The sequence below is a fragment of the Calidris pugnax genome, unplaced genomic scaffold (assembly GCF_001431845.1).
Source record: "Calidris pugnax isolate Ruff unplaced genomic scaffold, ASM143184v1 scaffold42, whole genome shotgun sequence".
NCBI classification, from domain to species: Eukaryota; Metazoa; Chordata; class Aves; order Charadriiformes; family Scolopacidae; genus Calidris; species Calidris pugnax.
Window position 1 is genome coordinate 6,990,524 of NW_015090920.1, and position 27,918 is coordinate 7,018,441.

Below are 27,918 nucleotides of genomic sequence, written 5' to 3' on the forward strand. Positions count from 1 at the left end.
TTGCGACTGGGGACATGTGCAAAGCTCATTAATATCTCATTATGTTCGAATTGCAGTCTCCCAGCAGATTGGCATTAACATGTGATGTGCTGGAGGAAGGGGCTACAGGAGAGCGGCAGGGATATTTTAAGCGAGCTTTTCTTTTTTTTTTTTTTCCTTTACATTGAAGCAGCGGAAAAAATAGTGTGTGCAGGGCAAGGTGCCAGCAAACCACGATGTTTTGTGCATCAGCCCAGTACAGTACACTTCATCAAACAAGAACAGTGCTCAGTTGGGCTTATCATAGTACCCACTAGCATCTTTCAGTATTTCTAATAAACCTCCTTTCTTTTCAGGAGTGCTTAACTCAGCTGTAAAATTTGGCTCAGTGTGAAACTTTCAACAGTCAGGATCTCAGCCCAGGATTAATTCCCCCCAACCGGATGGATTGGGGAACGCGGGGGATACTTTGACATTTTGCTCCCTTCTCTAAGTTTGTAGATAGAACGATGTCTGAAATACTTTTTCTCATGCTCCTGTTCTGAAATACTTTGTTTTATCCTTAACTGGAGCATTGCAGTCATTAGCTTATCAGCTGATAAGCTGCAGTCATTAGCTTATCAGCTGACATCAGTGCCCGTACTAGCTTCTGCAGGACCACATACATTTTTCTGATAAAATCTTGACTGCCATGTTACTGGAAAAATACCCATTAGTTTTAGGGCTGGTTTTTCCTTGACTCTCTATACCTGAATGTATAAATCCTCTTGGAAAATAAAAGGCAACTCCCACCAATGGCTTATCCAAAGAAGAACAAACAATCAAGGACTTCATGTAGCAGGCTCCCAGTTGCTGAGTTGCATGATTTATCTGGGTAAACTTTCACTGAGAGGACTGGAGTCACAAGAGGGACAGAGAATGTACCTCTTTTGTAGTCTGCAGCACTGGGCTCTGGTGCAGAAGTGTTTTCCTGGCACGTACCAATGAAACCAATGGGCTTTGCTTTTCTGCGGACACCAAGTCCTCCTACTGTTGCATACAAAAATCATTTTAATAGGTGCTGTATTTGAGGAGATGTTTATAGCCAAACTAAAAGAAAATAATTCTTCAACCCCTGTTGTGCTACAAGAGCAAAACAACGGTTAAATTAGCTCTGACTCTTACGAAATCCTTGCAAGCCCATAGATCTTGATTCAAGCTGCGTATTATGTTTGAACTTTATTGCCCAGGCTACTTGTTATGTGTTTATCCTTCTAAGTAAACTTTCTTTTGCTTTTGTGGAACAATATTGGAGCCCTCCAGTGGCCAAACTAATCATTCTGAGGAATGGAGTTCAAGTTCTGCCAAGGAGGTTGATTTTTTAAAAATTAATTTGGTGATCTTTTTATATTCAGAATTTATGTGGCATTTATTTGAGTCACAGCATCATATGTGGAAAGCTATGGAAAAGAATAAGTAGTCTCTTTGCATATCCAGGGTCTCCATGTAGTCATTCTTCTATATTTTCAAGAATTTAATGAGTTGATTGTTTAAATAAATTCAGTTAGACAACATTTTCTGAGAGGATACCATGATGCATATGAAGCAGAGAAAATGCAGTTTGAGTATCGTGACAATTCACATTTCCTGAAGTGACTCTATCAGTGCTGTGACTTTTTATCTCTGGTGTGGCTGGTCTGTTCTCTAGCAAAGCCTGATTTTCGTACACGCCATTGTCATTCATATCAGGGGTATCGCCAGGTTGAAGATTTCAGCCTCAAGGCTCCCTTGTCTGGCTGTTCCCACTGGTGTCTTTCACTTTTCATGGCCTTTCGGTGTGATACCCGCCCTGTGTATGAAATAATATCTTTCATTTATATTCGATGCCCTGGATATTAGTAAGTAGAGTTCTCCTTATAAAGAATGTTGAGATCCTCTAGAAAAACTAACAGCTAAAATTCCTTACTTATTCCTCCTTATATTTGGTGTGATGGTTATCACGGTTCTTCCTTTCAGACAGCAAACTGCAAAAATAGTCTTCAGGAACCTCAAATCAGATAGGTAGGTCGTGGTTGTCTTGGAGCTGGGAGTTTTGGGGGAGGAGGCAGGGGATGACCAGGGGAAGAGGAGAAAGTATGGACATTTATCTTTTAATAGGATGACCGTAGTCTGGCATTCAGTCCTTGTTCAAAAAGCAGTTAAGCAAATGCTTAAGGTTGTTATTCCTGCACCGACTGCTCCGTGTTTGGGGGTCACTGGAAATGAGTTTGTACCGCTTTGCGTTGTATAGCTGCAGCTTTATAAAATCATGTATTACCAGCAAAATGATTTAGAACATTCAAAAACTGGTAGAAGGAGAGTTCTGTTTGTGGTTTCTTCGGTAAAAAGCCTTCTAAGTAGCTTTTCCTCTGCAGGCACTGTGGGCATAAGAACAATTATTGGACTGGGTCATCTCAAAGGTGCATTTAGCTCAGTGTCTTCTCCGCAGCAGAAGCCAGTGAGCAGAGTGTAAGAGACAGCACAGGCAGAGAGTCAGCCCTCCCTGGTGCATCTTCCCATCTTGCAGCCATCACAGCTCTAAGAACCACTCGCTGAGACCCTCTGTGAGCAGTTTGCTTTCGCAGCCCCCTGCACACGTGGAGAAGGTTTCTTCTTGTTCTTGCAGGGTGGGGTGAAAACGAGGAAAGCCAAGAAATGGTTGCAGCAGGAACTTGTTGCTTGCACTGCAGATGGGGGCGAGTTATGCAAATTTCTCTCATCGGCAGTAGCTGGAATTCCTGGAGCAGCCCTAGGCATCCTTTCCTTTCATGTTTTGTTTTTTTTTTCTGTGAGTTTGAGAATTGCTGGAGGAGATGGATGCCCAGCTCCAACTGACTTTTTGAGGAAACTGGTAATGAGGTCAGTTTTTCTTGTGGCTTTTTCCAAGAGCTGTAAGCACCAGCGGAGCCGGGAAGAACTGGAACAGGTTGCCCAGAGAAGCTGTGGCTGCCTCATCCCTGGAGGGGTTCAAGGCCAGGCTGGATGGGGCTTGGAACAACCTGGTCTGGTGGGAGGTGTCCCTGCCCAGGGCAGGGGGGTTGGAACTGGATGATCTTTAAGGTCCCTTCCAACCCAAACCATTCTGTGATTCTGTGAAGAAAGCAGTCAGGGAGATGGGGAGAGGCTGATGGCAGAATATGAATATGCATAGAATCATAGAATGGTTAGGGTTGGAAGGGACCTCAAAGATCATCTAGTTCCAACCCCCCTGCCATGGGCAGGGACACCTCCCTCTAGAGCAGGTTGCTCAGAGGGTGGGAGCACGAGGAGGCCTTGTAACCATCAGAAGGAAGGCTAATGCTTTAGAGCCACTTCAGCAGCCACAAAACTTACGTGCGAGGCTGTGAGATCTGCTGTGAAAATATGGGAAACAGTGACAGGAGAGGAAAAGAGATGGGACTATGCAAGGGGGGAGCAAATGTTCATCACCTGCCTGGTGCATGTTTCGTACCCAGCTCCACAAAGCCTCCCATCGTGGCACAGAGCTGCTGCCACCATTGCTAGCTTGCCATCTGTTTGTCAGAGTCTTCTCTGAGGGCTGCTGCCACCCAGATGAGAGCTGCAGGGGTCCAGCAGAGCTATGAGAAAGTGGAGGAGGCAGGGACTGGTTTGTACCTCTCAGCCCCTCAACGGGGCAGCAGCAGGAGAGCGGCTTTATTCCCAGGGACTCCTGCCTGCCTTTGCTGAGAGACCTCGGAGTGTGAGCTGGGAATACCACAGCACACAGGCTGTCTGCAGCCCCGCTGGGCTGGGACCGAGAGGAGAAACTGTACGGTTCTGTGGTTTAGTCTGAACCCTTGTGGTTTGAACCTCTGCTAGAAGGGTGGCTGTGTGGAGAGACAGCATTCCCGAGAAGGGCTCTGTGCCCTGCTGCCTTCCCCCTCCCCAGCTCCTTAGGGAGCCTTTCACCCCGTACCCAGTTAGTAGCTGGCTGTCTGGTAACAATTCCAGGCCCTGTACAGAGAGAACACCCTTGGGTAGTTTATGCCGCTGTACGGAGACACGGGGAACACTTGAGGGGAAAAATATCTGCTCTAATTTCAGGCATTGCAGTCCTTTCTCATTAGCGGGGAGGGGAGAAGGCTGGCACTACTTTACTGATGAGTCAGGAAAATCTTCTACGTTCGCAGTGTCAAATGCTTCTAGTATGAGTCCTGCAGGTCTGAATTGGGAGTTTGGGAATACCAGACAACTTTGGTTTGGCAAAAAAAAAAAAAAAAAAAAAGTAGTGACTTAACATCCCCCAGATGTCCTGAGGCCAAATCTCTGCAAATCCTGCAGCCACCAGGACCCACAATATTCAAGGTTGGTTCTTGGCCTCATGGCTTCCACCTGGCATTGAAAAAAAGTCAGTCTCGGGCAGCTGTGCATTTTAAAGCTGGGCCCTTAATGTAATTCTGAAATATGCTAATTGCCAGGCTTTTGTTTTCATTTGACAGTTTTGAAAAGCTTAGAAGAAAGGAGGAAAAATAAAAGAGTATTGTAAATAGCCCTAGGAAAAACCTGAACCTGCTGCCCATGTAATTTCCTTTAAAAACAAACTTTCAGACTGTGGGAAGCTTTATCACGCAGCAGATTTGCACACAGTCCTATATGCCCCATATCTACATGATTTTCCATCATTTCTTAAGCATGCTTGCTCATTGTTAAAGTTGTTACTAAGGTTACTACAACTGTTATTTAAGAAGTGTTTGCTTACCCCAAAGCTTGTCTATATTTCCCTGCTATCTGTGCATCTAATTAAAAATAGTTTTGTTTTCTTTTTCCTCTCTAGACTTTGCTTAGACCATCATGGTTATAACAATACTATTTATCTGGAATTTAAACTCAAAGCCCCTCCTGCTACCTCTCCCCTTACCCTTGCCTCTTCTAAATAATCCAGAAGTGATTAAGAGTGAAAGTAACTAAGCAAGAACTTGGAGCTGCGCAACCTTCTTTCCTTTGGCACTACAAGAAAGTAAAGACTCTTTCCAAGAGCAAATGTAATGTAATTATAGGCCAAACTATGAAGATTTCAAGCTTTTTTTTCTTAGAGTTTAGCGGGAACAAAACTGAAGCCTCTGGAAATGAAACTGGGGGAAGGACCTGACCCACGCAGACAGAAATCTTTATTAAACGCAGATGTCAACAGCAGTAGCATGTAATTAGTGCTCTAATTGTGACTGGGCAAATAAAGTTGGTGGCTTGGGGAAGGTCCAGCTGCAGGCATCTGACTCTGTGGATGTCTCTCTTTGAGCTTGTTACCAAGGCTCCCTTTAAGGTCAGTGAAAAGAAAAAGACACTTCTAGAGCATGATTTATCTCATTCCTATCTCAGCCTGGTGTAGGGGATATGAATCACATCCTTAAGATTGGAATGAATCGACTTGTTCTTGCCTGCAACTTTCTTATGGTGCCTACAGGAGTTCCCAGGCTCTTTCTGTCCTGTTCGTGGCTCTCCCCTCTTTCAGCCCAGCCTTTTTCCTGAATAAGAAAAGAAAAAGAAGTAAAAGCACCTATCAGTCTGAGGAGATAGAAGGTATTTTATATTCCCTTTGGCTGGCCACAGGATTTGGGAGATTTGAGTCCAATTCTAACTCTTCTAACTGACTTCATATACAGCTTTAGGCAAGCTTCCTGCTCTGTTTCCTTAAGTGAAATGCAGAGGTTTAATATATGTTTGCATCTGAATGACAGACACCATTTAAATGCTAAGTGATGGTTTGGGTTTGGTTTTTTTGGTTGGTTTTATTTTGACATGTGAATAGGGGTTTGTTTTTATTTTATTTTTTGGTTTTAGCCGACCTCTGTTTTTCTCCGAGACAAAAATCCACATGATTTGTACTTTATCTCCAGACTAACAAATTTAAAAGTGCCTTAGTACGAGGTGGCTCATCGCTCCTAGAACAAGAGAAAAATATGGGAATGAGAGGTCTTTTAAGAAGGAAAATAAGATTAGTGGAAGCCCATTATATGAAATGTGCAGGTGGCTTATGGTAAATTTCTATAGCTTATCTAACAGCAAACTAGAATATCTTGTGCTTCGTACCTCCAAGGGGTTTAGGAGAGAACTGTAGAGTTCTCAATGACTCAGTCTTACCTACATCATTGAACAACAGCAAATGCTCTCTTGTCTTCATGTGTTTGACACTGTTAAAGGCACAGACTCTCAGCGGTGCATGGGACTTGAGGTCTATATTTAATTTGGATTAGCTGCTAATATATGTTTACTATGCATAGATTGCTGAGATGAAAACCTATGTGAGTATCATGGGTGGCAACTACGTGTGCATGTGTGAAAAATGCAAGGAATATTTATTTTTTAAATTATTTTTCCCAGCAAAAGGAAAAAGTAAAAAAACCTGTGTTGTGCACAATTGGCATGCACAGACTTAGGTAGCATCATGAGTTGCAGTTCCTCACTTTGGAGGGCTGTTTTTATAAAATAGATAAAAGTGTGTGATAGTATTTGGGTGCATGGCCATGGCCAACTGGGAATTTGAGCTGTTTAGCAGAGCGCTGACCACTTTTCTCCAGGTCATCTCTTTGGTTTGTGTGGAGACATCTTGAAGCCTTACACGCTTTTGGGGATTTGGCAAAGTTTTCCTGCCATTGCTGCAATGATTTCAGCCTTCCAACAGTTAGCAGCTTGGGGAATTCGCCTGCAGACAGACTGCTGCTGCTGTGCTCTGGCACACTGTGTTGCTTTAGACAAGTTCTGAGAAGAACTGAGCACCTTTATACGTAGATGGCTTAAGAAAGTAGAGATGTGGTTTCCCCCTAACAGTAGCCAACATTTTTTTTTCAAAAGCATTCAGTGATAAGATACTCTGATGATAAGATCCTCTGGTGATAAGGTATCTGCAAACTTCATGTAACAGCTGTAGAAGGGCAGAGCAGGCAAGTATGGGACATGTGTTCTTGAGACTCTGGTTACTGCTGAGGTGGGCCTTTCCATGCCTGTCAGTGTAGTTCATTTAGGTTGAGGCACCTTTTTTTCTTGATGTCACTCAGACATCAACAGTAGGAGGGCTCTAGGCCAGGTGATTTTATAGGTATTGCTGGCATTTGCTCCTGGCAACCATTTCTTCTAGGTGCCTTGCAGCACGTTCCCCAGCACTGGCATTGGTGCCCATCTTGTCCATCACTGTCATGGCACAAGCAAATGTGCATTCACACTGCTGAGGAAGGTATGGGGGACACTGGGGGACACGGTCCACGCTGCTCACTGGAAGGATGTGAAAGCCAGGAGCAAACAGTATGAATTGCTTGGGCAGGTTTTGCATGGCTGCTGTCTTTCTGAGATGCTCCAGGTATGTGCAGGGAGTGAAGAGAGTCACTAGATTGCAACAAAGCCCATCCTTTTTAGGATCTGTCCTTTGGGGAAGCACGAAGCCAGTGCACATATACACTGTGCATGTATATTCGGACTAGCGGTAAGAGAGAGAAAGAGGTTTATCCTGGGTTGAAGACAGCTGCTGTAGATGAAATAAGGAAAGTAACACTTGAGCAAAGGTCTTGGTCTGATTTTGTTGTTCGTTGCATAAACCATTCTTTGTATTTTAGGTTGCTTAGGGTACTCGAGGTGAAGAATGTGCTTAAATATTGTGCTGAATCAGGGCCTTGATTTGCTGAAAATCTCTTTTCTTCTTTATACTTCATCAGTAGATTTAAGTAGTACGTTTGCAGTTCACCCAACCCAGCAGGTCCAGCCTTAGAACTCTGTAACTCTGGTAATTGCTGGGGTCTGGGAGACCAGACCTGTACTTTTCCATTAGTGTTGTTGCGTGCCTTTGTGCGACACAAGGTCAGCTTGAGGTGAAGGTACCGAGGCAACAAAGAAGTAAAGTTTTTATGGTTTGCTTAGCCATATTTAGGGCAAAATTGCTATTCAGTGCTGTCTAGCCTTTAGCCCATGGCAAACAGCTCTCAGGCTGTGTGCAGGATAATTCAGACCGTGTCTGGGGCATCCTGTGCAATCCTTTGGCTCTCTGAGTCTTAACAGATCTTCAATGATCCTGCATTTTTATTATTTTTTTTATATTGATGGCTATAACTTCTTTTGAAAGAAAAAAAGGAATTTAAAGAAGAGTTATTCCATCAGACTTAGTGTCCATCTCTGAAGAAGTTTTGATGCAGAAGAAGTGATGTTATCAATGGACCCCTAACTCCTAGTGAACTTAACGGGAGCTGAGGCCTCCAGCACCTCTCATGATTGAGCTCTTGGTTTTGTACAGGGGCCTTAGGAAACTGCTGCTGCAAGCATTCTTTTAAATAGATATGCAAAGGCAAGGCAAACAAGCAGTTCTAGCATTGCTCTTCTTTCCTAGAGGTGGATGAAGCTGATTGTGCTGATCAGGGAACTGTTTGGATGAAGGAAAAAGCCAGATCCGTTTTGGATGTTTCTGGCATCTTTTCTATTTCAGAATTTTCAGTTAGTCGTTTGGGGTTTTTTTATGGTCTATAGCCTAGCACAATTCTACTTCCAAACTCATCTGTCCCATGCTTATTTTTTTTCCTTTGCTCAAAAAGACACTGTTCAGAAGCACAATGAGAATTAGGACTTTGAAAAAAATGAGTATTAATTCATTAGCATGCAAAAGATTAATTTCCCTCTCCCTTCTCCCCATGCTTGGGTCTCCTTTGCAATGCTTACTGAACTGTTAATTGTTCAACCTGTACTTGGATAACCTACACTCCTTTAAAACTATTATGTCCTTGCAAAGAAGTCTTCAGTTCACCTGCGTCCTCAGACAAGCTGCACAGGGGACAGCTGGGGAAAAGGAGGCAGGCTTACAGAGACAAGCTCTGGGATAAATTCACCATTTTGTTTGCAGCAACAGTCCTGTTGTTGATTGACAAGATTTTTCTCCTTTTTTTTTTTTTTTTGTGTTAGTTGTGGAAATCAGTTAATTCTGATCTTTAAATTATTTTCAAATGGAAGTTTCATTTATGATGATGTTACCCCAAGAGGGTGACTGAAATGTGTGGGGTTGAACAGGTACAGCATGTAGACTATCTGGTGCTCATTTCTTTCCTTTTCTGATGGTATTGAACACTTCATTGTGTGGAAGATTCCCTGAAATTACTTACCCCACATTGATTTGAGGAATAGGAAGATGCAACTGTGGAGTAAGTAGCCACGTTGACATGAGGTGGCATTTGTTGGGAGTTAACATCAGTGAAGTGAATGGGAGACAGCTATGCCATTTCTGAGTTCAGCCTTCTGACAGCTTAGTCTTCTAGAGATCATAGACTATACAGGCTTTGGTAATAAAAGAGAAGCTCATAGTCCATGGAAATCAACAGTGTCATTGGTTATGCCTCCACCATCCCTTCTCTCTTCTGGCTCCTTCTTCAGAGTTTCTTCAAGAATATTCTGGACTATTATATTATGCATATGGATTGTGCCATGGCAGTACTTTGCATGCAACTGGAAGGTAATTTTTTAGCTGTAAGCATAGGAAGGGCTTTTCCCTTACAGCAATTAGACAAGATTTTAGTCTGGCTGTTCTGAAGTCATAAACAGAGCTCATATCCTACCAGTGCCTTAATGATGAAGGAAAGCAGAGGCTGTGTCAGAAAGCTGCTGCTCCTTTGCAGGACAGAAGAATGCTTTTCTGTCCCAAATGCCCCTTCGCTAGCCAGGCAGGGTACCACCAGCCACACTTCACTAGCTTGCTATGACTTGTGCCCATCTAAAGATGAATCAGGGTAAGATTTTCCCCAGGAAACTGTTTCTAGCATCGCACATGCAGTTTAAAGAGCTAGTGAGAAGGGAATGAGTAGCTATGGTGTGTGTGTAACAACACTGGATATGTTGCTTTGCTGATTCTTAGTTTAAAACACAAGAGGTTCCTGCTTTTCTTTTCTACCCTGATTTGTAGGAGTTCTTCGGGAGGTACAGCCTTAATAATCTGCAGTGTCTGCTTTTTATCATTAGCTTCTCTCCTGTCCAGATACAAAGCAGACTGGGAATGTTTTCAAAGGGTGAAGATTTATCAGCACAACTCCCAGACAAGTCAATTAGAGGCTGCCTGACTAAATCCTCATAACATGCTTTGAAAACATAGCTCCTGCCGTCTGCGAGGACAGTTGCAGGGAGAGTGTGGCTCAGCTGTTTGGTGTGAGAGACGGGAGTAGGCACTGCCAGCGAAGTCGTTTAGCTCTCGTTTAGCACCTTCATTAAGACTTTTGCACAAACGGAGGAATGCTGGCACTCCCCAAGCGATGAGGTTTCTGCTTTGCCAGTGTTTACCCTGTTGGGCTAAAGTGGGATTAAACTGGAGGGACCTGAGGAGGAGGAAGCTGTGTAGATGATACACTGGGGCAGGAAGGCTGTTTGACAGCGATGACAGCATTTCATCCATGAAATAATTTGTGCTCTAAAGTCCAGTTAAACTTGCCAATAATTTTGCATTGAGAATATTAATTGCATCCATTGCCTGTGTTTTCCTCAACAGCCTCCCCGGGGACCCTGCATGCCGAATCTCCTCAGAAGCGTGTCATTTAGTGCCTTTGCATTAAAATTTAAGTTGGAGTTGTGTAGAGGGAGAGACAGAAATTATGAAAGTAAAATATTTGAAAGGCGAACTGGAATTGATATATGATATATGCACTTATGCTTCAGGAGGGTCACATTCTTTTCCCCAGTCTGTTCTAGACACATACAATTTCATCAGGATAGTTGGTATTGTTTGTATATATTTCTACACTATTTTTTGTACAGATTTCTTCATTCCTGCATCTCTTACTATCTAGGCGTTCTCCCCAGTGTTCATTTCTACTGTTCTAGCAGCAATGCAGTGGGGTGGTTTAAACATCAGTAAAGGTACACATGCTTATCTTTTTTTTTTTTTTTTTTTTTTTTTTTTTTTTTTTATAGACGTTCTCCCCAGTGTTCATTTCTACTGCAGAAAATGTCTTTCTAGCAGCAATACAGTGGGGTGGTTTAAACATTGGTTAAAGGTACACATGCTTATCTTTTTTTTTTTAGTATTATTATTTTGATGAAATTGATACACAAAGAGCTGGAACTCCTCTTATCACAGAATCTTCTAGGTTGGAAGGGACCTTAAAGATCATCTTCTCCAACTGTCAACCTAACTGACAAAAATAGACACCCACACAACAAACAAGGAGCATCATCACTAAACCATACCTCCCAGCACTACATCAACCCGTCTTTTGAACACCTCCAGGGATGGTGCCTCAACCACCTCCCTGGGCAGCCCATTCCAATGGCTGATAACCCTTTCAGTGCAAAAATTTTTCCTAATATCCAGCCTGAACCTACCCTGACCTGAGCAGCTGAAGTACAAAACTTCTTCAGTCTGCAATGAAAATACATCTCCACTGTGATCAGGCAGAGCTGAGCCATGGGAGAAGCTACTTCTCTCTCTCTGTCTCTACAGAAGCGTGTCTCCGACCCTGCTCTTGTTCATCCCTCTCTCAAAGCACTGAAGAAAGCTCATCCCAGTTCTTGCTTTTCTCCAGCTGTTTCAGCACACATCAGCATCCTTACCAGGCTGACTGAGGGCAAGCAGAGTGACAGGGTTTGCCTGGTTTGACTGTTTTGCTCTCAATTGGTGTCTTTTTTGTTACCCTTCTTCCCCGTCCTCCACTTGACATCCCAGTGTGTTCCAGTTCCCACTGGTGGCTGGCAGCCCCTGGAAGGGGGATGGATAGATGCATCCATCCAGCCATCCAGCTGCTTGGGAGAGCAACCAACTCTTCCTGTCTGACTGGCCCCACTAAAAAGTGAGGATAGGAATCCTTTTCCTCACTGTTAGCTCTTTCAGGTTTCACGGGTGCCTTGAGCATCTTTTACTTCTTATCGTTAATGGGAGTCGTTTTGTTCTTCTGATGACTGACAGCAAAAAGAAGGGTGATGACAGAGTCCCCAGCATCTCTTAGCAGCCCGGGTGACAGGCAACGCTTCATGAGGCAGAGGTTCCTTGTGAGCCTGCAGAGTTGCTGCACAGGTTAGTGGCTAGGTTGGCAGGTGGAGATTTTTACCAACTTCAAATAGATTTCACAACGTGAATTTCCTGCCTATTTGAAACGTTGCCCTGGCCAACAAGAAGCGGGCGGGCAGGCCCAGCATGGAAGAGCACAGCATGTGCTTGAAGCGAGCAATTGCGATCCAAAATCAATTTGCTACGTCAGGCTTCACCCTGTGAGTTAGCAGGCGTCGGTGCAGCGCTTTCAGCAGTGCGAAGAAATCAGGGTAGTCAGGGAGTGGTTTGATGCATGGAATACTTCCATTTGTTGGAAGCAGTGGTATGTGACCCGCTTTGCTCGGCCACTTGGATGAATTCAGCTCCCACTCGGCTTTTGAAAGGCTGTCCTGTGCTCCTCACCATCTCTGCGGGACACCTGCAGCAAGTGTCGTTTGAAGGCCACTGTGGAGCTGACTTCAGTCCCTGGTCACGAGATGTGGTTGTGCCTCAGGCAGTGGCACCCTTTGGCACGGTTGATTTCTTGCTGGCAGTCTCAGAAGTGGTCCAGCAAGGAAGGATGTGCAAGGAACGAGGAATCCTTTCAGATGTGCTGGGGTTGTTCAGCCTGGAGAAGAGAAGGCTGCAGGGAGACCTTATAGCAGCCTTCCAATATCTGAAGGGAGCCTATAGGAGAGCTGGGGAGGGACTCTTTGTCAGGAGGTGCAGTGACAGGACAAGGGATTAACGGTTTTAGATTGGAAGAGGGAAGATTTAGATTAGATACCAGAAAGAAATTCTTGACTGTGAGGGTGGTGAGGCACTGGAACAGGTTGCCCAGAGAAGCTGTGGCTGCCCCATCCCTGGAGGGGTTCAAGGCCAGGCTGGATGGGGCTTTGAGCAACCTGGTCTGGTGGGAGGTGTCCCTGCCCATGGCAGGGGGGTTGGAACTTGATGACTTTTAAGGTCCCTTCCAACTCTAACCATTCTATGATTCTATGTTGAAGCTGAATTGCTGGCATGCAAATGGCAATACCGACTGTTCCTTATTGATCTCAGATGAGGTGGTTATGGCCATTAAATCTTTGCTTAGGAGAGCTGTCACATCTAATCATGTTGCTTAGTGTCACTTCACAGCAACCCCTGGGACACCTGCTGAGTTGTTGATAGGAGTTGAGCACAGCACAAGGAGTTAAGGAGCGAGCTTGACTCAGTCATCAGGGTGCAGGCTGGAGGTCACTGAATTGGGGTGGTATTTGGCAGAGCTTGTGGTGAGCACTCCCTGTCATAAGTGAGGGGGGTGGTCAAGATCTGTCTGGAGAAGTTCTGGGAGAAGAAAGCGGGGGTAAGATCAGGAATACCTGGAAGAAGAGGTGCTGAGCCAGACAGACTGATGGGGAGGGAGAGTAGAAAATCCTACAGGACAGACCAAGACTGAGTCTTTGCTTGGAAGGGACCTGAGGCCTGTTTGAACATGGATGGCTGGTGGGGCAGACCGTGATTCTGACATGAGGAATGGAAAAGATCAATTTTTACTTTTAACAGAGGGAGTCATAGAAGAGCACTGTGGAGAATATGATAACCCTTGCTTTACGTAAATGTGCATCTTCTCTAAGGAAGATGGACTTTGGGCTTTGGCTGGTTTCTCTGTTTTTCCACAGAGAGCAAAGATAGCTATGGAGCAAGTCATGTCCCATCACAGCTGGGGAACGAGTGCACCGGACCTCGTCAGTTGTCACCCTTGCCTTGTGTTGAACTGGCTAGAGCTGCCTTAACAAGAGAAAAGTCAAGGGCAACATGTGGCTGGTGCATGAAAGCATCTGTAAAAGTGACCCCAGCCTCCTTGTCTGTGGGCTCACAGATCACCCAGCCACCGAGTGGAGGCCGACCTGTGTCAGACACTGCAAATCATGCTCAGCCTCTACAGGCAGAAAGATAATTTGATCTCTTGGCATTTTTTTCCACCCTCCTCTCTTTTTTTTTTTTTTTTTTTTTTTTGTTGTTGAGAGCAGTGAGGGTACTCGGCCTCTGCCACATCCCTGGTCGCTCCCCACGGGTGACTGGACCAGCCACCCACCGAAGGCAGCGCGACGGTGGAGGATGGGCCGGCGAGAGGCTCGGCTGTTGCTATAACAACAGCACCTCCGTCTCATTTCTTTTGAAAAATGAATTGCTGCTGGTGGGATGAAGCGGAGCAGCTTCTCCCCGCAGATGAAAGCCCTGCCGACAGCCTCCATGCTCTCTTGTTTGTCTGTTGGCTCTGTCATGGCATGTCCGAGCAGCTCTGCCAAAAATTTCAGGATGGGTTGGGTTAGACCACTGGGGTCCACCTGTGTCTGCGTGTTTGCATGCACGGCCTCTCCCCCCAAGCCTCTCCTCACATCAAGATTCATTTAAAAAGTCAGCCCACCAAAGTTTGACCTTTTCTTCCTCTGTAACTAGAGTTTCTCCAAAGGCATAGAAAAAATAGCGTGTCCTGCTTCACTCTCTTCTGCTTTGGGGTAGGAACCTGCTGTGAAATGCAGGTCCATTGGCCAAGTATTTTGTGTGAATAAAGCTAAAGGCCTATGAAGCTGGCAAGGGTTTTATTTCATTTTAGTATTTTTGTTTTGTTTTAATATTTTCCTTTTATTTTTATTTTATGCATCAAGAGTCTTCTGCTCCTAGACATAAATCTTTAAGCTGCTGCTAATACCTTCATGATGCATACTGTAAATCACATGCACAAGCTATATACTACTTCTTAGAAGGAGAGGGAAGACACTTTACAGGAGAATATTTTACTTTAGACCTTTTTTACAGAGGGAAGGGGAAGTGCTGGGATTTGATAGGACAAGACAGAATGGGCACAAACTTGTACATAAGAAGTTCCATCTAAACATGAGGAGGAACTTCTTCACTTTGAGGGTGGCAGAGCCCTGGAACAGGCTGCCCAGAGAGTTTGGTGAAGTCTCCATCTCTGGAGACGTTTGAAACCCGCCTGGACAAGTTCCTGTGCAACCTGCTTTGGCAGGGGGTTGGACTAGATGATCTCCAGAGGTCCCTTCCAACCCCATATCATTCTGTGATTCTGTGATTTTAGTCTAAGACACTGTGGAGTCCTGGTGGTGGAGAACTGCTGGCCAGTATATGGTCAGTGTAAGATATCCGGGTCATCCAGTAGTTGACATGGTGATTTGGAATGAAATGATATGATAATGAACGTTGCATTGAAATAATTTGGTAAGGATGTTTTTATGTTGTAGCCCACAAGAAGAGATGCATCTATTGTCATGGCTCCCAGTCCCTCCAAAATGCCAGAGCCAAGGTGCTTCCCCACCTGCAAAGATTGTATCCAGCCTGTTGCCTTCAAATAAACCTTTCATGTTATGTTTCTGGCTACCTACAGTTGTTCAATGAGCAAAGAAAATAAAGAGACTGTTTTTTTCCTAGTGCCTGGTAGCCCCCAAATCCTAAACCTCTGAGGGAGAATAATGTGGAGCTACAAACTTAGCATAGACTTCATTTTGTTTTCATTTGCAACAAGGCCTGATTTCTGTGTGTTTGGTACTTGGTGGAAAATAGTTTCCATGTTAAAGCTGCTTTTTGTTGTAATGCATGATAAACGTGATTATCAATATTTACATACTGGGCGTGCTTTTACTTTTGCTGAAGCCACTGTATATTTCTACAGGGAGACATCCAAGTTTCAGCCCATGGTGAAATCTTTAGGGGCTGATATTTTTAGGGCTGGTTATTTGCCACTAGATTGTTTACCAAAGGAATCTGAAGCTTTCATGTATAAATAAGGTGATGGATTCAGGATAAATTAGTAAATGATGTGAAACCCAAAAGCGTGAAATGATGTGAAAGTGTATCACCCTTACGGATATTCTTTAAGGGATACCTTCAAACTGTTGTGAAATATACAGGGTCAGCTCTGCTGTATTTCTCAGGAGATGATCGCTCTCACTAATCCCTGACTTGTCACTAAGACAAATTAAGTATTTTCCTATCTCTTTCTTATATGAACTTTTCTTTGTGACTAAAAGCCCGTCGCCAGATCCTTTGGTATGACTGTTCTTATTTTAGCCCAGCATTTGGCCAATATGAAAACTCAGGCCAAAGGGCCATCACGAGTTTTGGACGCTTCTTCAGACCCTGTTTTTGGTGTGCGTGCCCATTGACCTTGGTCTCGAGTCACTTGCTGTTCGGTGACTGGTTTTCTGGTGTGGAAGGCAAAGAGGGATAGTGACAGCTTAGGAGCCGAAACGGGTGATTTCAGCTGTAAATTGTGCGAGTGGCCCATTAGAGCAACATTTAAATATGCTATTTTAAGCCATTCTATCAGCTATGTTACTGACCACCACCATGCTCTTTTCTTGCTCTGAAGAAAGGTAACTTGGAAGCAGCTGTGCTGCCGTGCTTGTGAAGCAGTGCCATTACCACGTCCGTATTGTCCTTTCCTTGTCTCTGGGGTCTGAACCGGGGATATAAAGATATAAGATCAGTGAAACAAGCTCAGTGGCTCGGCTGTCATCTTCTGCCACACGCCGGTTACACCGGTCAAAAAAGCAGCAGGGAGCTGTAGTGCCACACGGTGATATTCAGCTTAACGTGGGTTTTTAGGGGAGGGAAGCAGCAGAGGTGAGAGCCGTATCGTAAACCTCCTTGTGGGATCTGATTTTTCTCCTTCACACTAGGTCCGGGTGTTGACTTACCTTCCACGTGGCTGTTAACTGGCACAGATGAGACAATTACCACCCCTGGGCAAGTGCCTCTTGCTAGAGCTTGCATTCTCAGTGCAAACCACTGGCCTTGCTGTTTGCCAACCCCCAGAAACCAGGGGCAGGGAAGGACAGCTTCTGTGGGAGATCCACAGGCATCTTGCAGCAGAGGAGGAGCCCAGCCCAGCAGCGTGGCAGTGGCTGTGGTCGCACAACTTCTGTGTGGTGCTATAGAAGCCAAGAGGAGAAGGAATTTCAGCCTGTGGGAGGCTTGGCATGCCCTGGCTTTGTGCAGGGGGAACAGGCAGCAAAGTCTTGGACACATGATCCAACAGGGACCCACTGGTGACTCTTAGTCACGTGTTAGTCATTTTCCCACATGAAAAAAAAAAAAAGCTCTTCTGCTCCAGTACGACTCAAGGAGTTTGATGGTCTGCTTAAGGACTCAGACTTGCCTTTTGTTTTGTTATAAAGTTCATATCTCTGCAGAGGGACCAGCGTGTAGCTTAGTGTCCCCAGCAACGTGTGCATTGGCCATGTCCTTCTGCGTTGTCCACCGGAGAGGCCACACAGGGCTGGAGGGCAAGAGAAGGACACAGCCTTCTCAGACAGACCCACTCCCTCTGAAACGAGGCTGAGACATGGATTTGCTTGCTGGTCTTACACGCGGGAGGAAAGTGGAACTAGCCCTCTGGGATGGGAGAAATAAATGGGGTCTGGATTGTGGGAAGAAAGAAGGTTGAGGACCTCTAGGTTAGGGAAGGGGTGGGAGCCGAGTGTCTGGGATTTTCATACCAGTAAAAATACTTCAAAAATTGATAAAATCTTTCAGTATTTTGTCTTCTATTGTTCTACTATCAAGGATGCAAGTATGTCCTGAAGGCGTTCGCTAGAGCTGTGACCTCTTTGCTTCCTCCCCTCCCCACTATTGTTTTTTGCCTTAGCCAAAGAGGGATGCTTTTTTTAGCCTGGTACATAAGCGGAGGACTTAACGTTTGGTGTGATAGGAAAGGACTGTAGGTTGTCACAGTGCATTGCTATGCTTCTTTTAACCTTAATTAAAGCCTATATTAATACACTATTTTTTTATAACATTCTTACATTCTTATTTAATTGCTTTCCTGGAGACTTGTCTTGCTATCATTTGTTAGTTATTTATCTTTTACGTTAGCTCCTAGCACATAGATTCTTTCCCTTTTTTTGTTACTTTATTAATATCATGCAAAGTGCCTTCTATTTTTTTTTAGAGTGGATATATTATTACCCTCACTCTTAAAATTGATTATCGTTATGTTTTGTAGCCAAGAACAGAGGGCTAATCAAATGAAACTATGTTAATGAATTTTCTCAAAAAGTTTTAGTGTCAACAACACATGTTTCAATATAAGTAGTCAAACAGTTGAACCACAGGTATTTTTAAAGAAGCTTCAGGAAATTTCCAGCAAAAATATTTTCAAAGTAAATTTTAGTGATTTAGTAAATTTTTGGTCCAATTTAAGACTCCTCACTGTGTTAGGCAGCAAATAGTTGAATTAGTGCTCTCCTATTCGGGGGCAGGTTTGTTTTGGGGTTTTTTGGGTTGGGTTGTTTTGTTGCTGTTTTAGACCACCTTCTCAATTTATCAAGGCATAAGAATGAAATCAAAGAAACTTCCTAATCAAATTTTTTAAAACTTATGGTCAATACTAAGCTTGATGAGGAGCATCTGTCACACAATCAGTGCTTTTTTTGTCTCTGCAACTGGTTAATTATTTTTTTTCTCTTGTTTTTCTTTAAGCTTCAAGAGACAGTCAAAAGGAAGTTGGAAGGCGCACGCTCACCCCTCAATGGAGAACAGCAGAATGGAGTTTGTGATGGGAGCTTCTCTCCGACCAGCAAGCGGATACGGAAGGACGTACCAGGCATCGAGGCCATCAACAGCTTGCCCAATAATTTGCCTTTGCCCGCTGTTTCTCCTCTTCACCAGCTTGACATGAAAGCTCCCCTGCCCCTGCAGAACAGTGGAACTCACAGTAGTGGTCTAGAAGACTTGGGTAAAAACGGGGGGCTTTCTGAGATAAAGCTCCCCGTTAATGGTTGCAATGAGCTAGACAATAGTTTTAACATCCTGCAGAACAAGGAGCTAAAGCAAGAGCCTTTGGATGACCCCAGCTGCATAGACACTTCTGAAACATCTCTTTCAAACCAGAACAAGCTCTTTTCAGATATTAACCTGAACGATCAGGAGTGGCAGGAGCTAATAGACGAACTAGCCAACACCGTTCCAGAAGATGATATACAAGACTTGTTCAATGAGGATTTTGAAGAGAAGAAGGAGCCGGAATTTCCCAGGCCTGCCACAGAGACTCAAGAGAGTGCGAGCGTGAAAAGCGATCCATCTCATTCTCCATTTGCTCATGTCCCGTTAGGGTCTCCCCAGGTGAGACCTTCTTCTTCCGGTCCTCCGTTTTCAAACGTCTCCACGGCCTCTAGCATAGCTTCCGTGTCCAGCGCCCCACCAGCCCCCATCCCTGCCGGCTCACCAGCAAACTGTGTCGTTCAGTCACCTCAAACCCCCAGCCAGGCCCACACTCCAGGCCAGACGCAGACACGGTCTGGAAATGGCTATCTCATGAATCCAGCAGCGGCAACGGTGGCTGGATCAGGGCCTGGGCCTGTCAATATGCCCAGCGCTGACCTGTCTCCGGCTGAGCAGCTCAAGCAAATGGCAGCCCAGCAGCAGCAAAGAGCTAAGCTCATGCAGCAGAAGCAGCAGCAGCAGCATCCAAATCAGGCCTCAAACTGGTCACCTGTGGGCCCTCCCTCTAGTCCCTACGGAGGACCCTTCAGTGCAGAGAAACCAAATAGTCCAATGATGTATCCCCAAGCCTTTAACAACCAAAACCCAATAGTGCCTGCTATGGCAAACAATCCACAGAAGACCACAATTAATAACTACCTCCCTCAAAATCACATGAATATGATCAGTCAGCAGCCAAATAACCTGGGCACAAACTCCTTAAGCAAACAGCCCAATATGCTTTCTTACGGCAACACCAAACCTCTGACGCACTTCAACGCTGAGCTGAGTCAGAGGATGACCCCACCAATGGCCAATCCCGGCAAGAACCCCATGATGCCCTACATCCAGCAGCAGCAGTCCCAGCAGCCGCAGATGCAAGCTCAGATGGCCCACCTGAGCGAGGAGCAGAAACGCATGCTCATCATGAAGCAGAAAGGCATGATGAACCAGCCCATGGCGTATGCAACACTTCCTTCCCTTGGTCAGGTAAGCGCAAGCGCGCGATATGCCGGGTAACCATAAAGAGGTTGATCCAAAGGCTTAGTAACTCTTTGTTATGATCTCCTCCTCTTCCTCCTGGGAAGTATGGAACGTTATTGCAAATGCTTCTTGGACTTTGTGTGGTATTGGAGCTTAAACGTTTTAAGAAATGACTGAAATGATGTAGTATTGTGCTTTATGATGAGTGTTTTCTATGATGTTGTGTTGTGCTGTTAAATGGCAGCTTTTCTGAACTAGCATTTTCTCCCCATGTTTCTACTGATGAGTGCTTTGGGACCACTCTGGGAAGTTTTGGGTCAGAAGTCACCCCTCCTTGGAGGGTTCGTTTCCTTTTTTTCATAATGGAAGACTCGATGCTTTTGGATCCCAAACCACTGCACAGCTTTGTTTCCACAGTGTAGACGGAGTGGTTGTCCCCTTCTTCTCGGGACAGGGATCCAGCCAGATTTAAATGAAACATTTGGCATTTTGACTCAGGGAACAAAGGAAGGACATTTTTTTGGGGTGCTGTGTGTCTTTGGTTTCCTCTATAAGAAGTAAGCACAACTGAATGCTTTTAGTGGTGGCTGAACCATGCGTGAAATGAGATGGTTTATTCCAGGGCTTTCAAGCAGTCTTTAGCAACCTCAAATATTCTGTTATGGATCTGTAGACTCTTTCAGCAGGAGGCTAAAGCCACGGTGGCTTGAGCAACTTGGTATCGCTGTCTGACGTGTATTCCATGCTAACTTCTGCAGAGGCCACTGCCAGGCTTGGGGAGTACTTTAAATAATGGTTATAGTAATGCCCTGTTACCTCCTAGGTCAGCTGGATAGTCTTAGTTGTGCAGCCCCTGTGAAGATTTGCACACTGGTGTCACGGAAAGGCTTGAGAATAAGTTTTCTGAATGTTGATTTAAGGGTTCTAAAAAGAATTAAAGTTTAATAATCAGTTCAAAAAGTAGGTGATACCTTAACAGACGTTACATGCCACCAAAGCATGTCAGGAATTCTGACAATAGTACACTAACAGAGTTGTTGGTTGATAGATTTAGTGTAACAGCTTTTCACCAAATTAGCTGTTTCCACACCACCTACAAGGAGTACTTCCTTCTGAGCATGGTTTAACTGTGACTCACACTGTAATGCATATAAAAATACAGCAAAATATGTTATTTCTTCAGCCTGTGGAGTTTGGGGATCTACCAGTAGGAGGGGAAGGAGCTTTAAGAGGTCAGAGCCCATCACATGATTTAAAATTAATTGCAAAACAAAAAGAAATGTTCATCCATCTCCTGGTTCAGGATGTATAGTGACAGCTCAAAGGATTGTACCTCTATTTTAATTCTGTTTGCCTGTTGCATTAGAAATAACTGGTCTAATGTCTCTTCTTTTTGTGAAGACTTACCTAGAGAAATACTGCGATAATGACGTAAAACTCGGACTGTAATCTGAGCTACAGAATTTGTCAGGTTGTAACTGAGAGGCAGAGGATGTTTGGTCAGGCTGTCTAGTGCTTTGTCATTCCTTTTCTTTGTTTTTGTTAAATCTGTTGAACTCAAGGACCCATCAAACAGTTGAGAGGACAACCTGCATATATGAAAGAGTTAATGTCATCTCGTCCATTTCATAAGTTGACAAATCCATGTTAATATCTCGCAGCAGTTCTCCAGTGTGAACAGGAAGCCAAGATTTTATGCATCTAATCTCATTCAGTTCCTTCTTTTAATGTAGGAAAAACTAGATATTTGGATACAGCTAGACATTCTTCCAAAACCAAGTCCAGATATTAAGTCATTTCTGTATCTTATCAAGAAGAAACTTAAGGCAAAGCTGTGTTTTGTTATATAATATGTGCAATTCACATTTATTGACCCAGTCAGGATGAAGGACTTCTTGCTTGTGTGTAGATGTAGAAAGGCCCCTTCACTATTCATGAAGCCCACTTGCTTACACCAAAGGGATTTTTTTTTTTCTTGGTGAGGAAGGCTGAGATAATACATTTCCAACTGTAATGTATTTCTTCATTCCTTCCCTTCCTGCTTCCCTGAGAAGCATTTTTCTGTGGAAAATTGGAAAGCTTATTATTGTGAGATGTGCTTGGTGGAAACAGATTGTTTTTGCAAAGGTGGTAAGAACGATATGTTGATATTATTGAGTTAAATCCAGACTGATGCAGATTATCTGATTTTGCTACTTGCTGCGTGACGCGGATGGTCAAACTTGCCAGATCCTATATGGAAAATAAGGAGATTGCACTCTTCAGTTTTAAATACATTTCTGAATGTCAAGTGCATGTATCTTTCTGTCAGTTTATAGTTTCTGCTTTCATTGTAGTTTTGGTCTTTGATGCAGAATTGTAAAAGTGTGAGTGTGTTTAAATGATCTTGAGGATTTAACAAATGGCTTTTAAGGGGGGAAAAATGGATTCTAGCTACTTCATCTCATGATTAGTACTGACCATATATTTCAGTCAGGTGACTATTACAAGGGCATATTCAAGAACCAAAAGATGATTTAGGAAATATCAGGCATATACAAAAACGCCAGGTCTTATATTCTGTGTACTGCTGTAAAATTCAAGTATGGCAAGTTGCGTGCATGTGTACTTAAGGTACTCCTGTCAGTAATAAGCAGAATTTTTACATGCACTCATTGCCTAAGTCGTTAAGCGTGCTTTGTAGAGACACACCATGTTTTCAGTCTAGCTGGGACCTTGCAAATGCTCTGTGGAGGGCAGTTGCCTGTGACTGTCCCGTTAACGTGTCCATGCTGGTGCTCTGGGCTGTGTCCTGGTCTTGCTGAGCATCACTGCATACTCTTGTGAAGAGAGGTGAGCAGAGAGAGAGGAAGCCGTGCAGCTCCATTCCCGTGTGCGTGGTTGGACAGGCAGAGTGCTAAATTAGCAGCTTAGCCAGCAAAACTAGCATGCAACAATGCAACAAAAGCAGGATTTCTCTAAAGGCTCTCTATGCTGTCAGTATTGAACCTCTCCCCGTCAGATGTGTTAGTCCTTCGCTTTGCTGTGCGGACCCGGGGCTGGTACTGGCACTGTGGTTGTAACCCTCACACTAACCCTGTCACACTAACGCTGAAAACCCATATGCCCCGAACCATGATGTCCTCTATTTTATGCTAGAGCTTGTTCTCTTCAAAGGAGCACTGGGTGGGGTATTCGGTTTTCCACAAAGCAGATACTGGTTTGGATTTTTGACTCAGGGATTTTTCCAGGGTTAACCTGAAGGTAATTCAGATCTCTTTTTGTGGAACTGACTGTTAAAACCGTGGTCAGATCCTAAACCATCGATATTCAGCAAAACCCACGCTCAGATCCTGACTCAACAACCTCCAGCATGGCCTCCGTCCTTCTACTAGTGCTCCCTTGTGCCTGACTCTTCTCCGCGTGGTCAGGCTTGTACTTAGCAATCCCTGCTCTTTTGCCTTGCCCCATGTACCCTGATCTGCCCTAAAACCCGTTGTTAGTTTGTGAGTACATGGCAGGTATTGTGCTTTAGCCTCTTGCTTCTCCTGGGTGGTTCTTTCATTCTTGCTTATCTGCAGCTGTAGGCTAAAGCAGCAAGTACAGATTTTCACTGAGGCTGGTATTTGAGGGCTAGAGGTTCCCTGCTATTCTGGTTCCCATGTGATAATAAAAGAAATTGGTTTCATACCAAGATGCAACAGGGGCTTTGTTGAGGCTTTTTATGTGATTTAAGAAATAAAAGCAAGCAAGCTTAGAACAACCTTCTCTCTCAAATGTTAGAGCTTTGTTTAACCTAAAATGTTCCATTTAGTTTTTGAGGTGTATATAATGTTTTATGGGAGGCACTTTTTTTTTCCTTTTCTTTAAACCAAAAAGTAATTTCAAATTGGGGAAAAAGCAAAAACGTTTTCTTTGGAAAAATTCAGAATCATTAATTGTGCCTTTTCTTGGTTCCAGCTGTTCAGTATGTATACGTATTGGTAAGAGAAAAAAGCAGCCCAACAGAATACATGTTGAATGGCTGAGACAGAATTTGATGTTTGGAGCCAAGTAAGTGAGAGAGAGTAATAAGAGGTTGAAACAAAACAGAATTCTCTGTGGGTGTAAGAAAAATAAAACTAGACTGCAGCTCTTTGCTAACATGGGACTGTGAGGATGCTGCAATTAGAGTTCCTATTGAAACTACTAGTTATGTTGTTTGAAATTAGAGGAATGTGAATGAAGAGGAGAAATGACACCATACTGGAAGAGTATCTTCAAATTCTCTTCTCTGTCTTTTGTTTCAATCTTATAAATTCAAAATCACAGAACTACAGAATGGTAGGGGTTGGAAGGGACCTCTAGAGATCATCTAGTCCAATCCCTCTGCTAAAGCAGGTCCACCTCGAGCAGGTTGCACAGGGTTGTATCTGGGCAGGTTTTGAATGTCTCCAGAGAAGGAGACTCCACAACCTCTCTGGGCAGCCTGTTCCATGCTCTGCCAAGGATGCAGCATCCGCTCAGTCTGGTTTTGCACGTGAAGGATAAAGGGAGATCTGTGTCCAGAGAATACTTCCAAAATGTAATTGTCTTTGTGCTTTCTAAGTGAAAAGGTGTGTTTCTCACTGGAATTGTAAAAAAGATTTTGTGCTTTTTTGAAGGTTATCTTTGGGATAGTGAGAAAAAGAGATTGTTACGTCCTGGGATTTGGCCTTTTTTAAAAGCCTACCTGAAAGTAAAGAATAAAGTCTACAGATTTGTATTCACTGCATGAAAGCGTGGCAGAAACACAACTGTCTCACCAGATCTTAGGGGAGACAAGCTGGAAGGGAAATAATGACTGAGACTGTGAGGATCACTTGCTGAACAGCCTATAGACACGTAATGAATGCCCGTCTGTGCTGTGTTTGACTCGCAGCCACTGTTTTCCACAAAAGGTTTGCCCTGGAGTTCAGCTGTGGTGCCTGCCTTTTACAAATGCCAAAACTTGCTCCCCAGAAATCTGTCTCCCCATCGACTCTTAAGTACAGACGGGTAATCGAAATGTGCTCAGATGGATTCGGACCATCTCCCCGGGTAATTTGTAAACAGTAGCCTGGCCTTCTTACTGTTCCTGCTATCATCTGCCCGTTGCGTTGGGAGGGAGGTCATGGGAGCATAAAGCACTGGAAACAAATGTTGGACAGCACTTGGCTAAGATCAGATCTCCGTGGCATAATCCTAAAAACCAAATTTGGGCTTGTTGGTGTTTCCTTATTTTGCGACCTGTGAGTGTGTACTTTTTAACTTAATACATACTTTGTTCATTCCATATGGTAAATGTTTTTTCTCTAGTCTAAGCCTTGCAAAATCAAAGTGTAAGAGCACTGCTCCCGTGCTTCAACCGAACCAATAATCTTATCCTAAGAAAACCAGAGATGTCTTTGGTGAAACCTACTTTCCTGAAACCATGCTGACCGGTATTCCTGTTTTATCCTCTGAGTCATCACTGGTAGAGAACTGAAACCAATTGTTCTATTGTTATGCTGGACAGTGTGTCAGAATAACCGGTCTTTTCCTCTTTTTAAATACCACAGTTGTAGTGATATATCTTTGGTTCTTGTAAACTTCTTCACTTATACAGGATTTGTTAAAATACATTGTTGAGTGATTTGCTTCTTGTCTAGTTTCTTGAAGACTCAGAGTGTGAGTTATTCTCATCTGTAAAAAATTGTCCTACATTACTTTTAGAAGCAGAAAATTTGTATTACTGACTGCACGAAGCATATGTTAAACGTCCCCTATTTTGAAGCCATCATGATACCATACTTTTTCTTCCTACATGAGCTAGATTGCCACGTAAAGAGCAGTTTGTCCTGTTACTTAGTACAGACCTGTTAGTCTGATGATATAACATGTGCCAACCAACTCTCCTTTAGTTTTATTAGTTACAACTGCCATCGCGAAGCACTGTGATTTTGAAACGTCTATAGCCAGTAGCAGCATATTTTTACATAAAGTGCTACCCTTTCTTGTTCTGGTCTTTTTGCCATTTTCTCCTTAAAGTGCAAGTTATCACCATCAATTTTAGTTTCCCAGTCTCATGACCCATTCCACCTGCTTTCAGCAATACCAGCTGAATAATCCATATATCCATATTGTATCTTTATTGTTCCTAAGCCTCTCCAGCTCTTCTTGATTATTGTATATCCTCTTAATGTTAATACGCAGGTGGTGTAAAACTGTGTTCTGTTCCACCCATTTTTATGGTTGGATCTGTCATAAACTGGCAACACAGCACCACTGAACATACTGGGATGTTTATATCATGCTCTCCAACAGGCTAGTTTGCTGTCCTCTGACCATCAGCATAACTAATTTAGTATAGAAAGGCTGATGCTTTCGGTAGTAGGTGGTGAGTGAAAGATCCACATGGCCATTTCTTCTTGTAAGTGTTCTAGTGTTGTGTGGAAAATCAAAAGCCCTCATTCCTGTCCTGCTTCCTCCACCCGGCTGGTTGCCCCTGAGGATCAGCGTATTCACTGTGGGAGAACTACAGGGCTGAACCCACTGACGCTTTTACTCCTTGTGGATGGGGAAAAGTGCTTATTGCAAAATGGTACCTGTTGTGTTTTGATGTAAACTGTCAACTCCAGAGCTGGGTTCTGTTATTCTTCATTTGTATTTTGAGAGAAGACTTAATCCAAAGACTAAGACTAAGGTTTCCATCCTTGGCCGTGCACTTTATCTATTTACTGTTCAGTGCCTCACAGGGCACTTCTCCGAGCCTTTTGCACGACTTGGTCTGATCCCTTCCTCTCCAGTCTGTGTGATCTTGCATGGCCCAACTAGGATGCAGATTTGATCACAACTTGCATTTAGGTAATATTTTGGAGTTTTAAATTTGTCCCCCTGTCATTTCTCTAAGATCTTGGCTGTCCTTACCTTTAACTTTTTCTTAAGTCTAGAAACTTAGAGTACTTCTTGCCCCTGTATCTTCATTTTCCTTCCATAATTCCCAAGTTTGCTGGTTTGCTTCTCAACATCTCAGAAATATTAATTAGACATTAATTTTAGAGGAATCTATTCTGATGTTTAAATTAACAAATATATAAGTTTGAATGTCTTGAAAAAGTCAGTTCATGCCCCATAACACTGCTGATCATAAATATTCAGAAATTCTAAAAATGCTTTAAAATCACGAGCTCATAAATAGAATATATATTGGGGATGGTGGTGGTAGTTATCTTCCTGTTTTCTGAACCACTAGGATTCTTGTTTTCCAGTTCTTCTTTCTCCATCTGGGACAGAAGTTTACTTTTTAAAGTAATGCTTTGATTCTCCCTTACCCCTTTGACTCTGCAATAAGAAAGTGAAAGGAAAACATGTAAAATTAGAAATCTTACAATAGCATAGCAAGGTAATGTAATACCGGGGATTTTCCTTACCCCTATTTCAGTGTCATCTGTTCTTGTAGTACCCAGGTGGATGATTAAGGTTATGGTGCAACTACAAACCTTTTTATTGGAAGCTTCTCTCTGATCTTGTTTGTACTTCTAACTTGACACGTAGTCCTTTTAGAAAAGACACCTCCCAGAAACAAATGACATTATTTCTAAGTTACTGTCTGTACTGAGGACATAGGTGAAGAAGCTCGGTGTGTACCAAAATTGCTTTGTTTGCCATCAACAAGGAGGCTGCACGTGCATTTTCAGCATGGAGTCAATTTACTAGACCTTACAGCTAACGGTAGTAATAAAACCAGCAGCAGCTCCTGAGCAGATTTGACAGTACGGATGCAGGGCTAGGGAGGCCTCTATTTCATCTCTATTTTGGACGCAAAAGGAAGATCTTCCTTCACTCTCTGACCTTCTAGGTCTCAGGCTAACCCATGCTGAGGTTGGTGGCCAGCTTTCCCTTGCCATCAATGGGAGTCAAGCAAGCCTTGCAACTAATTTTGGAAGAGAAGAGGCTTTGCTGGAGAGGCTCTGCAGCTCTCCACCCGTTTCCTGCGCTGGGGACAGTTCTGCAGGGGACACCTCCAAGCCAGCTGACCATAACAAAGAGCAGACATGTGCTGTGCGGTGCGGTCCTCT

General features: G+C 43.7%; 1 protein-coding gene across 1 annotated transcript in view; it reads left to right on the forward strand.

Annotated features, from left to right (window-relative positions):
* The window catches only part of MAML3 (mastermind like transcriptional coactivator 3), a 141,602-nt gene that overhangs the window by 26,994 nt on the left and 86,690 nt on the right, over positions 1–27,918 (forward strand). Inside the window, exon 2 of the mRNA XM_014949816.1 lies at positions 18,398–19,888. Within this exon, the coding sequence (XP_014805302.1) occupies positions 18,398–19,888 (1,491 nt within the window). The remainder of the gene's footprint in view (positions 1–18,397; positions 19,889–27,918) is intronic.